We start from the raw sequence: 15,688 nt of genomic DNA, 5'->3' as shown, positions 1-15,688 counted from the left end.
CTGACTGCCTGCATGCCCCGGGATGGACCTTTACCAGACTGCAGCCTGCCTCTGCTGGGAGCTGCTAGAATTCCCTAACTAGCACTTGTAAAGTTGGAGCAGCAGAGCTGCCTGCATTTTTAGTTTCCTAGGATATTTCTCTGGCTATTTCAAGTAATCCAAAGTCACTGTATTCTGGTGATCAAAGTCCAGCAGGTGAGGATATAAATAAACATGGTTCACAAACAGTGTTATTTCTCTTACCAAACTGCTCTGACTGTTCAGGGGGGTAATGGGTACAGTACTGTCAACAGACCCTACACATGACCCAACACCTTACACTGACCTTCCATTTTCTAGTTGTGGAAACTGTGCTTTGGCATTACTTAGGTCTTAGAAGGAAGTTGCATAGACTTTATTGGTCATGCTTTCTCAAATATATTATTTGCATACCCACTTCTAAAAAGTCTGTCCTTGTCTTTACATAAACATATATTTAATTTTACTCAGCAGCAATAATAATATATATTTGCTACTGTAATAATTGATGAGGAAGTAATAGATTTGCACTTGCCTCTACAAACACTATTTTCCCATGCTGTACATAGGCACTAAGATATATGTTATTACTAGGGTTTCTTGCACACTTTGTGTCTATCCCTCTCTGTAACACAAAAATCTCATTTATCCAGTCTTAAATTATTCAATACATTTTCAATCTGCCCTTCATATGCTTTCTCAAAACTGACATTACATTAAAAGAGAGGAAACATGGTATCTCAACTTTGTGTAGAACTTTAGGTTTTAAAAATATGCTCCTTCACGTAAGGAAGTTAATGAATAAGGCACATGGAAGTATCAAAATATTTACCTAGTTAAAAATTGATGCAGAGACTACTAGTCCTTAATTAAGTTCTATTAGTTTGTTTCTTTTACAGGAAACTCTCTTTTTAACTTTGCTGATAGTATTTCCAATAGTATCAAAAGTAGTATCCAAGTATCAAAATAGTGAACATTCAATATTTTGCTATTTAGTACCATATTATTTTTCATTAGCAATCATTTTTTGCCATATTGCTCTATATATGAGAAGAACTTTCACATGCATATGTGGAGAGTTGACACAATGTGATAATGGCTTTTTAAATTTTTTTTTAATTTCAGTGCATTAGTCTCTTCTTGGTATAAAAATCTATAAAATACAATAAGCTGCAGGATACTGATACACTAATTTCTCAGGTATTTTCCCCCTCATCCTTTTCTATTTCCCTATAAATACACACTTTTATGCAGCTGGGCTGCTGGACAGGTGCAGTGTTTAGTAAACAGAAAAACACAAAAGCCAAAATGTCAATAAAACTATTTAGAACAGGAAACTAATGAAAAAACTATTACTGATCACCATTTTGAGACTTGAGCAGCACCGTGCTAGTATCATAGTAACTGAGTTTAGAAACAGTGCATTCCCTTCAGCTGTGGATTTAAATTCTGTGGTTTTTTTAAGAATTTCTGTAAACTTTCTGGTTTTCTGTTCCCTTGGCTAGTTTCAGGCAAATCTGACAAGGAAGAAGACCGTAACAGAGCACTAAACTTCACATCCAACACAAAAAGCTCCACTAAGTAAAAAAAAAATTGAAAAGTGTCTGAATGCCTCCCTGTACTGTGGGAAAAGCAGGGAGAAGATGATGTTCAAACAAACCGATTGGGACAAGGTCCAGGGCACACAGCAGCTACGTACCAGCCAGTCCAGTCAAGTCTGCACATGTGCAGCTCCAGCCCAGCCACAGCACACAATACTTCTTTCCATCCCACAGGCCAAAAGCGTGGTGTGAAATGGGGAGGGAAGGAGGAAGAGAGAAAACAACGGCGTGAGAATATCGGGGAGAAGAAAGAAATGGCGAGGCTACCCTTCTGCAGATATCTAAGGAAGTAGAGGAGATGGAGACTGAAGCATTGGGGAAGACAATAATACACACGACTCAGCACAAGACCAGCTTACTGAAAACTTGGCTTTATTTGGTTAACAGCTTACAGAACTGTACAAAATTCATCTCACCTCAGCAGATTGCCCACATACCTGGGGAGAAAGGGAATGGCACAGATCAGCAGAGGAAGAGCCTGCCCTGCAGAAGCTTCCACTGACAAATCTGCCTGAAAAGGCTGCAAAGCATTCCAGTAAATTCCCTACTTCAGGATTTTTGTGCAATACCCAACACAGCAATGCATGCATGTGAGGCACGACCCTGTTGAAAGGCAGAAGGGATACTGGTGAGCTGTGACAGCGGAGGTAACACCATCACAGTTCAGCCACTTCCCTGACAGGGCACACGCTTCACATTTAATTTCATTAACAGTATGTAGAATATCCTCTAGAATATCCTCGCAGTAGCTTATCCTACTTTTCCTGTTTTAGCCAGGGTGGGCCAAAACATGCACCACATTAGTAACAAGGTTTGTCACTCAGTTCCTTATCTTGCATCTCATTATTTCTTTGGCAACAGGAGTTACAGCATTTCCTTTATAAATCAGATATGCTGGAGGGATTGCTAGCCAACATCCGTTGCACAGGTTACTGACAGCCAAAGCAAGCTCTCCTGTGTCCAAGGAATGCTCTGAGAGGCAGACAGCCCGTGGAAGTCTGGTCAGCATCTATGGCAGAGAACAGGAATAACAGCAGAAACAGCTCCTTGCTGTGCAACAGCTTTGCCCCAGACAAAAATCACAGTAATGGGGTAAATTGCTCTTCCCCAGCTCCACCGTCAGATGTCAGGCCTGCCCACCCCCAACCCTGCACCAGAGATGTCCTAGATGAGAGGCTTATTTTATTTTAAATACTTACATAGCATTGGAAAGAGCAGGCTATGCATTCCTGAAATGACTACATTCTGAGCCTGTTCATTTTTTATACAACAATCTGTATATTATCATTTCACTCTTGTTGCATACTTTTCACAGCTTTAAGAAAAAATATCATGCTACTGAGATACTAGATGGCTAATAAAAACTGCTAATTGGAGTTCTAGAATCTTTTCAACTATGCTGAAATTCCTTGCTTTAAGGAATCAAACAACAAATTTGTAAGCATGATAACTTAGCAGACTATCATTTCACCATGGAAGAATTAGAAGCCTGTTTCAAAGTTTTATTAATTCAAGTCATAAAAAAGTTACAGCAACTTCATATATGTACAAACGTTGTATTCAGTTATGCAGGAGACAGTCTCGTTACAACAACATGGCTACAAAGTCATTATTTTCAATAAAACTCCCACAAGGGTAGAATAACCATTTAAGCATGGATGCTCCAAAACCCTAGTAACAGCAGTTGTCAACTCGTTTCATCATCATCATAAAAAAAATAAAATCAGGGAGCAGTAGTTGAGTTTACTTGAATAAGATAGGGCATTTAACTCTTAACAAATAGTAAAAGTAGCTGTACCAGTCTTGGTTGTTAAGAGTTTAAACAATCATTAAGTGAGCACAATTGCCTCCCTTTCAGAAGGGGAATTCAGAACTTTTAAGAGTTAAGATTCATGCTTCCAATGTTTTTGTCGTCTTCTTTGCTTGAATCTCACTTGTCTTCAGTTGATTAAGTTAAGCATTCAGTCCTCTATGCATTTCATTCATTTCCTTCACCTGGAGGGGAGGAGGTAGAGGGAGATCAACATTTGTGCTACTTCTAAACTTTAAGACTCAGTAAGTTATTGGGACTTAGACCAGATTTTCAATTGCAAATGGATTTGATGCAACACTAACAGAATCAACCACACCAAAACTATCAGATTTTTTTTTAAAAGGCATTATTTAGCTACAACATTGTTTGGATTCCTTCACAAAAGGCTCCACACTTGGTGTGAAGCACCGTTTACTATTCCATTGGAAAGTAGCTCTTCAATGGGAACTGGAAGATCCATGCAAATACCTCAGTAAAGGACTTCATCACAGAACAAGACTATCAGCACTTCCTGTGGATTGCACAGCCCTTTGCTATACATATGTAAAATAGAACTGGCAGTAAAACCGAACCCCACCCCCTCAGCCCTGGGAAAAGCAGCAGATCACCAGTTCTTTGAAACTAGTGCGGAACTACACAGAGGTGAAAACTAGCTACAGAATTTGAATACTTTCAGTCTCCTTAAACACATCTGAAACACTCAAAGCAAGATTTTAACCGACAGCAAACTTAGGAGTTTCTGGATTCTGGTCAACCTCCTCCCCCACATATGCACCACAAACAGAAATTAATTACCTCAGCTTTCACGTACTTCCCTTTCCTCCTCCTTGTGAGTACCTGTAAGAGAAGGATGCAGTATTTTTTAAGTCTTGATGTACAAGTAACTTCACCTGGTTTTGACTTCAAAAACACAGAACTTGAAGCTGTCCTTTCCCTATCCTTCCAAAGTGAGGTACAAATGAGATTGTCTGTCACTCTCAGCTACTTTAAACCAGGAAGTACTTTGTTCACCTCTATGAATTGTTCCCAGTACTTGTTTTCCGGGTGACACCCTTCAGTTGTAACCTGCAACAGTGACAGTATGCCCATCACCAATTTCCCACTTCCCAGGTCTGAAGAAGCAAGCCAATTTATGACAAAACTTTCCATCAGAATCCAAATGTGCATGTTGTTACTTCCCAAATTGCAGTGGTATAGTTCTGCTTGGCAGCTTTGTTAGAACTTACCAGAACAACAATTGCAGCCACTATTGCTATTACTACCACTACAATGACAGCAATAAGGCCAGGAGTCAGAGACTTCATGGAAAACTCTGGTGCAATTTCATCAACGTAGTAGACCACTGTCCTCTCAAGCTTCACCTCTTCGTTGTCAATGCTGACGTTTAGCCCAGGATTATTATGAAAGATGGATTGACCTTTCACCTAAAACGGGTAGGAAAAGAGACTTGCTAGTTCACATTTATCTCCTCACAGTAATAATTCACCTTGCTGTAGCCAGTACACAGCCAGACTCCCGAATGTAGTGCAATACACACATCCAGCCTCTGGCAGACTTCACCCGTGAGCCACTTACATCCTTTTCAAAGTAGTAGGCCACATCAGCTATATCCACACCTCCAAACGATTTGTCTGAGGAATTTTGCTTCAAATCAATAGTAATGTAAGGGTTTTCATACTGCAAAAAAAATATAGTGTGGTATTAAGAAGGAGGTAGTTTAAATCCAACTATCAAATATTCACCAAAACATTATAAGATCTAGTTTGTGAACTTACATCCTGGAACAAGTTTATGGTTCTTGAACTCAAGCCAACTGTTTACAGTAGGACTCAAATTCCACTTTTTAAGTGAAGCAAAGAAGTAATCTACAGACTAAGGAGAGCAGTGTAGCTTCTCAGCATTTCTGTTCAGATACAGCTATTTGCTAACTGCTCAGTGAGCGTCACTATTTTGAGAGCTTCTACTAAAACATGCTGTACTGCATTAGTCAAATAGGAGTTTTCAAAGTTATTACAAAATAAAGTTCTGATACTTTACTAAACATTATGTGCCTCTTACCAGAACACTGCTTATATAGCGGTCATCCAGCTGATAGCGACTGGTAATGGCATCCGTGAAAAACCTGTAAGGATATGAAAGCCATGGCTGTAAAAACAGTACTATTTCACACATATCATTTCTGAAGTAGAGAAGATCAGTGTTAATTGTTTTCTTCTGCAGTCTCTGTGGTGGGTGGACCTCAGCTAGCAGCTAAACCCTCACCTAGTCTCTCACTCACTTCTCCCTAGCAGGATTGGGAAAAGAATCAGAAGGGCAAAAGCAAGGAAAAAAAACCAAAACAGCCCTCATCAGCTAAAATAAAGACAGTCCAGTAAGTGAAAGGGCTGGGTGGGGGAAATATAAAACCTCAAACGATGTAAAAGCAATCAGTCATCACTGACAGACCAATGTCCAGCCACCCTCTGAGCGATGGCTACTTGGGAAAAAAACCTTCCCCCAGATTAACTGCTGAATAGGGCATTATACAATATGGGCTATCTGTTCAGTCAATTCAGGTCAGCCCTGTCCCCTTCTCAGCCTCCTGCCCATCCCCAGCCTACTCACTGAGGCAGCAGAGTGAGAGTCTGAGAAGGCCTTGACATTATTTAAGCACTGATCCGCAGCAGCTAAAACACTGGTGGATCTATCAACACTGTTTTGGTCACTGGTCTAAAACACAGCACCACAGCAACTGCTGCCAAGAAAATTAACTCTGCCCCAACCAAACCCAGAGCACTCTCTTCATACTAGAGTTCAATTAACTCCTAACAGTGAAGAGGCACTTAGTGAAAAATAAACACCTGTGTTAGACAAAAGTTTTACCAGTTTGAAGAGTTCAGAAAAAGAGCTAGAGGGCAGCAGCTTTTGTTCTGGAAAGGAGGTGATCTAATAGCTACAAATAGGGTTTTGTTTTAACAAAACGAAAAAAAAGAAGAGGCTAAACTCTTATTTTCCTCCTGATGGTGCTATGTAGTCCTGCCATTTTTGTCAGTTTACTTTCTGAACAGTTCCACCTATTACCTTCCATTTCTTTTAGTATACTGATTTTGGGGGGGGGCGGGCCCGCCGGGGGAAGTAGCAATCAATTTTAAATGGAAGGGAATCTCTTTAGCAGTTAATTTGTTTTCAATAAAAATTAAAGCACTTCTATGAAGGAACTGCAGCTCACTTCTAAGGCTGTCTTACAAATGAGTTCACAGGTCTGAAAATGCTTTTAAGCAACTGTTTGGAAATACACTAGATATCTAGTAGGACATGCAAACACTACCATGACACATCACTATCATCACTTACTTCTTTAAAGATTCAGCGTTCAGAGGAGCATTTCTTTCGGCATGTTTCATTTCAATGATGATCCACCTGAAGTACAATGAATATTCTTGAAGTGCGTGCATATAAAACATACAAAAAAAAAATCTAACCCCAGGCTAAAAAAAACATAACAGTGAGACAAAAACAAAGCAAGCAAAGTCTCTTCCAAACCCCCTTCAATAGCTCCTGTTTTCTGAAGAAAAAGACCCAGCAGTTACCAAGTGTTGATTGCTCCATCTTCATTCATCCCCAGTGCATCATTCACACAAGGCAGAGCCTCATACAAGAATGTTTTCACGGAACAGCACACCCTGTTGAAAGACTTACGTCGTTCTGACTAATCGATTGCACTTCAAGTCTGCATCATGTTTGTCAGTTCTTCTAACTCCAGCTGTATTCACACACCAACAGGTGGTTCCATTGCACTGCTTCGCCTTGAAAGCACCACTATTTTCACACTCAGGATCATAGAGGCCATCGGTATCTTCAATCGCATCTTTTGGTTTCTCACGACGACCCGATTTTGAGCCCGTCACTTCTGCTTTCATCAACAGGCATTTTGAAGTCACTGAAAATAACCAGAAAGTCATGTTATGCAGCCTCAGACCACGCATGTCCAAAACAGAGCTCTGAGCCCAGAGAAACACAAGGTTACATCAGCAGCAACCAGATCTGAAGCCATTACACGGAAGAGCAGATGTCTACCGTGTAGGTGGTGCGTAAAACCAATACAACTGGGGATGTCAGCCTCTCAAGGCAAAGGCCTAACAAGTCCAGCCTAAGGACTTCCAGCTTCCCTTTCTCACAGCTAGAGGCTTGCTCACAGCTTAGCTGAGCTCGAACCCAGAGTAAGGTCTTGTCACAAGGCTCTTTCCCCTCTACATTTGTAGGAGAAGCGAGGATATGTGCTTGCAAGGAAGCCAAATATTCATCTTCAAGAAATTCTTGCCACTAGAGACCAAATACTGAGGAGGAGGGGGAAGTCTACATCAGTACAAGCAGAGAAACCCTGAACACTTATCGTCCAACACCAGTTGACTTAGAAGACCAGGAATAAGAACTCCTTCCTTTCCTCCATTATTTGCTGGAAACTCAGTGGTCACTCTCACATATTCGCCGGCGCTCTGCGGGCGCATTTCCGTGCCACCCACCCGGCCGTGCCCTTTTACTCACGGGTGCTACAGTCCACGGTGACGCCGGAGCCGATGGCGTCGCAGCGGCAGCGGCCCTCTTCCACCCTGCAGTTAGTGACACGCTTGTTCTTCTCGCAGACACACGCTGCAAGAGAAGCGCGGCCGTGAGCCGGGCATGGCAGGGCACCGCCACCCGCGCTCCGCCGCCGGGCAGGACGGACAAAGCCACCTCTCACCGGCCGGGCGTGGCGTGCCCGCACCCCCCGCTTTCCCCCGGCCACCCACCCCCCTTCCCGAGCGCCGGGGCTCCCCTCGGGGCGCGGACAAAGCGGCGCTGTTAGAGCCGGGTGCTCCTGCCCCCTCCGCACCCCCGGCGAAGGGGGCGGGATGGCGGCGCCATTTGGAGGCATGGGGCGCCCAGCGGAGAGCGGGAGGGGGTCCCGGGGCGGGAGAGCTCGGTCAGGAGCGGGGCGCCAGGCGGACAGAGGGGTGCGGGCACTCACAGCTCTGCTGGGCAGTGGCGGCGGCGCAGAGCAGCAGGAGGAGCGCAGCCCCGCAGAGCGGCTTCATGGCTGGGGCGGGCGGCAGGGCGCGGAGAGGACGGGGGAAAGTCCTCGGGGACGCGGGCAGAGAGGGAGCGGTGCGTGCGCGGCGGCGGAGCGGTGTGAGCCGCCCGACAGGTTCCGCAGGTGGTGGTGGCTGCGCCGCGCCCTCCCGGCTCCGGTTACACCTGGGACGCGCGGGGGGAGCAGCGACGGCTCCTCCCCCGGGCCCGCCGGGCGCGCTCTTAAACTACCGCCGCCCCCTCCTCCCCCCGCACCTGGGCGAAACTGGATGGGGCAGGGCGGGACCCGCTCCCGGCCCGGCCCCAAGAGCGCCTCTTCTATGGAATGGCGAGGGGGAGCGGCGGTGCGAGGGGCGTCCCGAGGCGCGGCCGTGCCCGCTTTTTACCGGGGCTGTGAAACCGCCCCGCCCGGGCGGAGGGGGCAGCGGGCTGGGGCCGTCGTGGGGGAAGCCGGGGAACAGCCGTCCCCGCCGTCGAGGGGAAAGTGTTAGTCATCACCGGGAGCTCCCGGGCGTGTTTGCCCTGTGACACACGGGCAGGGGGAGCAGTGCCCGCATCCCTCCCGGCTCGGGGCTTCCCGCGCCCGCCGCTGACCTTCGGAGCGCCGGGGAGGTTCCGAGGTCCCTGGCCTGGCCTGGTGGCCCCGGGCTCGTCCCTCGGGACAGGTGGGGGGGTGTTTCCACTCCCCTCTCGGCGAGCTGAGAGCAAGTAGGGAATACTCGCACTTTATAGTGAGCTTTGTTTGTATCCAGTGGTGCCGTGTGAGCTAATTCTGATAATTCCTCAGTAAATTAAAAACCAGAACGCTTATCTGTATAGAATGAACCCTTTTGTAAGGATCTCTATTGGTTATGTGTGTAACTTTTATTTTCGGTTTTGGTTCCTTTCTAGAATACGTAGTAGAAATCTCTACCTCAAGGTTGCTCTGAAGATTCGCTCGTGGTGCTGCAGTATCCTCATTTCCTCGCTCAGGAAAAAGTAGTCCTGAGTGCTTTGTCTCTGAGCAGCGCAGCTTTGTGGGATCCTACAAAATGGGAGGTAGTGCCAGAGCCCTGCCAGGTTGCCGAGGAGGAAACACGGGAAAGCTGGCTGCAGGCTTTAAGATGGCTTTCCAAAGTGTGAAAGCAATGCCAAAATGGAAGACAAAAGATAGGTATGGTACACTGGAAATGCTTTATGAACCTTGAATTTATTTATTCAGTTAAAAAATATGCATAGATCTTTCTAAAGATATACTGGCACCCTAGAAAAACAAGTTATTTTAGTACAGGATAAAACCAGAATGACATTCTGCTCAAAGACTTGAAGCTTCCTCTCACCAGTTCACTGTACAACAAAAACATGTTTCTGCTTCTGCACATGCAGACCTCAGTAAGTGAAACTGTTTGAAAACTTTGCATGTTCGAAGCGAAAGTGCTGGTGAACTACCTTAGTGGTTTTGTCTCTGTGCACAGCTGTGTTTGTGTTGTACCTGGTTTTGTATGTTGTTTTTGTCTCCAGTGCTCTGCTGCTGTCTCAGATGGGTCCTAGTTAAAGGGACAGCTCTTTGGATTTGCTCTTGGTACAGCCTGAATCAGAGTTTTGCAGCATTTATCTTGATTCTTCTTGTGGTTTTGCATGGTTTCTGATTGATAAGTGTATTCTTCTGATACACTTGTCAAAGATTCAAAATGAAAGCTTGACCTAGCAATATGAAAACTTGGGAAGACTAAAGTCTCAAGTACGGACTTCTCGCATCTCTTTCGTCAAGTGATGGCATTATCCAGAAAGATGAGTAGGATCATAAGCCAGAAATGCCTGCCTTACTATAAGCCTCTTATTTCATATTAATATACAGGTTTGCTCAAAATGAGAAGAGCTATCTTGTCATTATCAAATTGCTAAGCTGACCTATGTGAGCCTTGATAATAAGGACTAATAAATTTTATGATGGACTTTTGCCTTTATTTTATTTATTTTTTTAATACATAAATGTAGAAAAACAGAACAGGCTTGGTACACATAGTCCTCTTTCTTCTCCTGATCCTTGTTTTGTATAGGTAAAACTCTGTGCCTAGTTTTACAAATCCAAGCAGTCTTGAAATCTTGGAGTGGCTAATACTGAAAGTAGCCCTGCTTCTACAACCACCTTCAAATACCACATAGGTATCTTTGTTGTCAAAAAATAGCCATAACCTTTAGTATCTAGGGGCTGAATGGTTTTAGGGTATTTGTGTGGCCTAGAGCCTCTCACAGTGTGTTTTGGCACTGTTGTGTTGTGACACATTATGAAATGTGAGTTAGCACCAGCAAAAAGTGATAAGGTAACTCTGCTGAAAATGTAGGTGCATCATGCTGTTTTTTGTAGTCTAGCATTTAATTTGCCTCCAGTTTGCAGGAACGAATAAGGACCTCACTACCTGTGGTCTCACTAGATTCCCAAATGTGAAGAAATTATTGTTTAAACATTGCTCGGTACTTTTGAAGGAGAGTTGCTCTACATGATCCCATTTACCAGCAAGGCAATGGAAATGAGGACCATTCACAGCAGTGTTAAACTTACCCTCTTTCCCGGTTATTTTGAGGGCAGCTTCTCGGTAGAATCAAAGCCAGTGAAGCAGACATGAGACTAAACAGATACAAGAGCCTGACTGTTGAAGTTTATTACACAGGTACCTTGGTGTCTGGGGGGTTGGGAGGCAGTGTCTTTTTTTGTACCTTTTGTGGTGCTTGTACCTCTTTGTGCCGAAATACGAGACCATATTCAATGGCTATTCTATATAAACTTTCCTCAGCACACAGCTCTAAAGGTAAGGCCTTGCATATTGGTTATAAACAGGATAATTTTATCAACTGTTGGAGATACCTCCTCTTATCAAATAGCTGACTGCTGATTAGGCAGTGCAGTGTAGGCTAGTTGTGGTTTACTCTTATTAAAGCATAATTACAGCTCAGATAAATTGTAATTTCAATGCTATGAGCACATTACTGGCTCTACTATATAGCAAAAAGTGTTGGTCACCAAACTCTACATACACGAAGTATGTAAACTTACCTTAGGAAAACTCATGTGATCTGTATTTTTCAACTTTTGCTCCCTAATTTACATCTGATCCAGATCTGTTTGGAGAATAAGTATTAGTTCACTAAAATACTCAAGAGCCATTGACTTCAGTGGGAGATTTTTCTATTGACTCGAGTGAACTGTGAATCAGATCCAAGGAGATAAATCCAGCTCTTCGTGAAGTCAGTAAGAATTAGTGTGATACCAGGATATGATGTAAGGTCATTTCCAGGTGTTCACTAGAAATCAGGTAAGTGGGTTTTGTGAAACTCCCCAGGCACAGAAAAGGGACAGAATCTGCTTTCAGAGAAAGTCGCGAGGATGTATGAGTCACTCCTGAAGTATCAGGAAACGATGCAAGGTGGGGCTGTGACATGCACTGTGGTCAGCAGATCAGAGAGATGAGTGGAGAGAGCGTGATCAATGCCACTGGGGTATTTGGCAATCTCGGTCTAACAGATTCTTCAGAGGCTGCAAACCTGATTGGTTTTGGGTGTACCCTCCTGAAGATAACCAAAGTCTCATCCCTAGAAAATAGGTCATGTATGATACCAAATCGTGAAACATAGTCTTATTAATCTTTTTCCAACAAAATTAACAACTTTTGAAAATTCATGATGGCTTTTAACTGGTTATGGCTGACAAAGATAGAAACAACCAGAAACACTGATGCTCAAAAGTGCCAACAGGCATTTTGGACAGCAGACATTGCTATATATATCATTATAGACTTGCTCAGGAACTTTGTATTAGGACAGCTTCAGAATGTTTGTATTCAACTTTTTTGTCAGACTTCATCATCTGCATAGAATGAAACCTTGAAAAAACTGTAGGAAGAGGACAATATTGAGGAATTATGTACAGTACCTTGTCCATGATGTGTTTCTGAAGATTCCATGTTGTCACAAATCGACCTATGCTGCTGCTCAAAGGACTGTAATAGAACTGGTGCTTCTGCATCTTTGATTTTTCCTGCCTGTTTGAAAACCACGAGAAAACAGGTAAGTCTTGTTACACTGATTTGAATAATGAGAACATTTGGAGTCCTGGACAATTTAAAAGTTTTGGCCATATGGAGGTGGTCAAGCATAGAGCCAATAAGAAAATAAACAAGCATTCACGTCTTTCTGCTAGGCTGTCTAACTGCTTCGAAACACTGTAAAAAACCCCCCAAAAAGGCTATTTTACATGTTTGGGTCTTTTTCACCTGTTTCTAGATCATGTTTTTTTTTTTTTTTTTTTTTTTTTTTAATAATAACACAGTGCTTGTCTGTTATGCACACTGAGGATGGAAATTAGTTCAGAGGCAGTGGAAACTTTCATAAAGCTTCAGAAGCCCACAGCTTGGGTCTCTATCAGCTTACTTTGAAAGTAAGAGTAGCTGCTAAGAGGTACAGGGCTGTTGGTTCAGAGATTCATAAAACTAGACAGGGTGTAGCCACGGGAGAGAAATGCTCATGCAATCAATGTATGTTCTATTTGTGTCTCTGAGGATTATAGAAACCAACCTGTCTGATATGTTGTGGCATCCTCACCTCTCTGCCAGGGCTTAGCCTTAACTCCAGAGGGTGGGGCCAGTAACAGGTTTGTCACCCTCATCTTTATGTACCTGAAAATGCATTTCCATGGCTCTAATACTGACAGCATTTTTAGAACATCCATCTATTGTCAGCATTCAACACTGCTTAAAATAAATAGCATTAGATGTAAAAACCGTAATAACTCCTCATCCAGACTACTGCACAGCAGCAAGGCAAACCTAATTTCATACTGTGCCAAATCCCTCAGGTTTCTAGGGTTTGGAAAGGGCTCAGAGGAAAACACGAGATCACAAGCTGTAGTAAAAGAAACTGTTTACATTTAAATTGTTTCAGTTTTGGCATCTAAGATACTTTATTTTTTTTCCCTCTTTTAGCCATTCTCTGTGAAAGAAGATACAGATGGAACTTCGTCAAAACACTTGTTGGAAACTGTTTGAGAGAGTCCTAAGTAGTTTTTAACATGCTTTATCGCGTGACAACATCTCTGGGCTGTAGGCAGAACTGAAGCAGATGGTTGTCCTGTCTCTCAGTGTGGTGTTATCAGAAGGCACATTGAGTACTTCTGTCATAAAACCTGCCGTTGAATTTGCTTGTGCTGGACTTGCACAGGTTGCTTGGGGGCCTAGTGAGGGTGTGGATTTACAGTTTGTCAGGTAACCCCCAGTAACACCCACGGACACGGCTGTACCTGATAGCGAGCAGAAGCCATGTATTCCTCAACGAAAACAGGATCACAGCCTGCACACAGGCAGTTTCCAGGGAGCAGTTAACATGCTGTAAATCCCCACCCACTCTTGCCTCACTCTAATTTGTGTGCGTAGTCATACCCCAAGCAAAGGTGAATAAATACACCCATGAGCTGGGCAGAAAAATCTCATCCCACAAACACCGACACAACGGACAGCAGGGAGTGGGGTTAAAAGAGGTGGGCGTGCCATCAGCGTTTTGCTTTCTTTGTCCCTTGCTGAAATAAATTGCTTTTGTGTTGTGACTATTTTCACAGTTCATGAGTTTCCCTTATTTTTTCAGTTAGCAATAGCTGTTACCAAAGTTCATCTGTTTCTCTTTGCACTTTAATTTACAGCCCTTGTACTAGTCATTTTATTGCTACAACCTCTGGGTGAGAGAACTTTTACAGCTTGTGATTACTGAACTTGGAGAAACAAGAAAGCTTTTTGACCTGTTGTGGTGTAATTATAGACCCCATTGCTTCTTGGGAGGGGCATTCAATGTTTAACAAACTGTGGCAATTCTAATTTAACTGTGTGGAGCCTGGACCATTGGATGCAAGTTAAAAAAAGTAAATCCTGGATTTTTTCCAGGTCATATTTGAACTTGTCTGGTTTTAGTCTCTCAAGGGCTGTCCTTGAAGTTCTGCCTTCCCACTACTGAACTTGACACTGCTCCTTTCTTAGCAGTATGAAAGCATGGGAGCCAAATTATTTGCATATGAAAACAATTTCCTCTTGCTTCAGAAATTACAGCTACACTACTTTTGATTAATCCTTTCATGAGGTGAGTCTTTTGAATGCCATACCATGCAAATACAGCTCTTGACAACAGAAAAACTGTCCTGTCTTAATTACCACTATTGTTTCATATTATAGGGGCTGTGGTCATGGACAAAGATTCAGTTGTGTTCAATCGTATAAAAACAGAGAATAAATATACTTTGTGTTTGAAAGAGTTTGTGATCTGAATTATATGACCAGTAAACTTTGGAACTGGAAAACAAAGATGAGAAAGTTTTGGTAAAATTTACACATTTTTCCCTGTTATAGAATCATAAGCCAGCTAGCTAAAAGTTTGAAGGCTCCCACCTATTCTTTAGCCACTCAAACAGCTATTATTTCGGAAGCTTGCCTTCAGGAAAAGAATTAGGATGTTATTTTGAAAGCACCAATGTTTTTCTACTTTTGATGTCCATAGATAATAACATAAGATATATTTCCTGGATAATAGGTTCCTTAGATGTTTTGTAGTTTAGTGTATTAATGTGTATGTATACATTACATCAGTGAGGCAAAGCATTTGTGTTATATGCCAGATGGAACAAAACACATTTTAGCTAATGCCATTTCATAAAAATGATTTCTTAAGTCAAACTCTTGAAACTTTTTTGTTCAGCTACATTTTCACCTGGAAGATTTTCTAAGTCTGGGGTTTGTTAGATGTTTCTGAGAGGAAAGAGGAGAAAATGAAAAGGTGGAAAGTTCCCATTTCCCCGTGTGAATGTAGGCAATCCAGTCCCTCTGCGCATGCACAGGATATGGGCAGCGCCCTGGGCACGGTTGCACACCTCCTCCTTGTTCCTGCACCTGCCTCTCAGGAAGCCTGGTGCTCTTGTCATCTGGAACAAATGGCTCCAGGGCCGTGGAGGTAGAGAGGAGTCCTGTTTATTAGGGCTCTTTGCACAATTCAGCATGAAGAAACAGCGTGGGCACAACTGGGTAACAAATAGCCATGGTTATTAAATACTTGCAAATCCAAAATGCAATCTTCAGTGGCCAAAAAAAAGTTAGAATATGGTGGATGACGTCAGAAGGTTCAAAAAACACTTAAAGGAAAACAGTGCAGATCATCTCCTTTCCCTTTAATGTAAAATACACAGGGCTAGTTTTGA

The 15,688-nt window shown here is 43.0% G+C and overlaps 1 protein-coding gene and 1 long non-coding RNA gene across 2 annotated transcripts; one reads left to right on the top strand and one right to left on the bottom strand.

Annotated features, from left to right (window-relative positions):
- Nucleotides 1-3,107: 3,107 nt before the first annotated feature.
- Nucleotides 3,108-8,690, bottom strand: EPCAM (epithelial cell adhesion molecule). Its single transcript, XM_042051439.1, has 9 exons — nt 8,420-8,690; nt 7,957-8,061; nt 7,111-7,351; nt 6,766-6,831; nt 5,491-5,554; nt 5,008-5,109; nt 4,659-4,856; nt 4,228-4,269; nt 3,108-3,614 (listed from the first exon to the last, which is right to left on the bottom strand). The coding sequence occupies exons 1-9, from the start codon at nt 8,484-8,486 to the stop codon at nt 3,573-3,575; spliced, it is 927 nt and encodes a 308-aa protein (XP_041907373.1). The 5' UTR covers nt 8,487-8,690; the 3' UTR covers nt 3,108-3,572.
- An 855-nt stretch (nt 8,691-9,545) lies between these two features.
- Nucleotides 9,546-14,749, top strand: LOC121675750. The gene is made up of 3 exons (XR_006020207.1): nt 9,546-9,634; nt 12,316-12,525; nt 13,440-14,749. It is a non-coding gene; the product is annotated as an uncharacterized LOC121675750 (long non-coding RNA).
- Nucleotides 14,750-15,688: the final 939 nt, after the last annotated feature.

Source organism: Corvus kubaryi, unplaced genomic scaffold (assembly GCF_017639235.1).
Source record: "Corvus kubaryi isolate FWS band 111438036 unplaced genomic scaffold, C.kubaryi_AGA036_p1.0 76, whole genome shotgun sequence".
NCBI lineage: Eukaryota > Metazoa > Chordata > Aves > Passeriformes > Corvidae > Corvus > Corvus kubaryi.
Note: the sequence above shows the minus strand (reverse complement) of the source record. Positions and strands in the feature narration are given on the sequence as shown.

Excerpts from the sequence above, each read along its gene's own strand:
- EPCAM (XM_042051439.1), bottom strand. The coding sequence starts at position 8,486 with ATGAAGCCGCTCTGCGGGGCTGCGCTCCTCCTGCTGCTCTGCGCCGCC. Across the intron at positions 8,062-8,419 it reads CGCCACTGCCCAGCAGAGCT|CGTGTGTCTGCGAGAAGAAC; the intron begins GTGAGTGCCCGC and ends CTTCTCTTGCAG. Across the intron at positions 3,615-4,227 it reads GGAAGTACGTGAAAGCTGAG|GTGAAGGAAATGAATGAAAT; the intron begins GTAATTAATTTC and ends CCTCCCCTCCAG.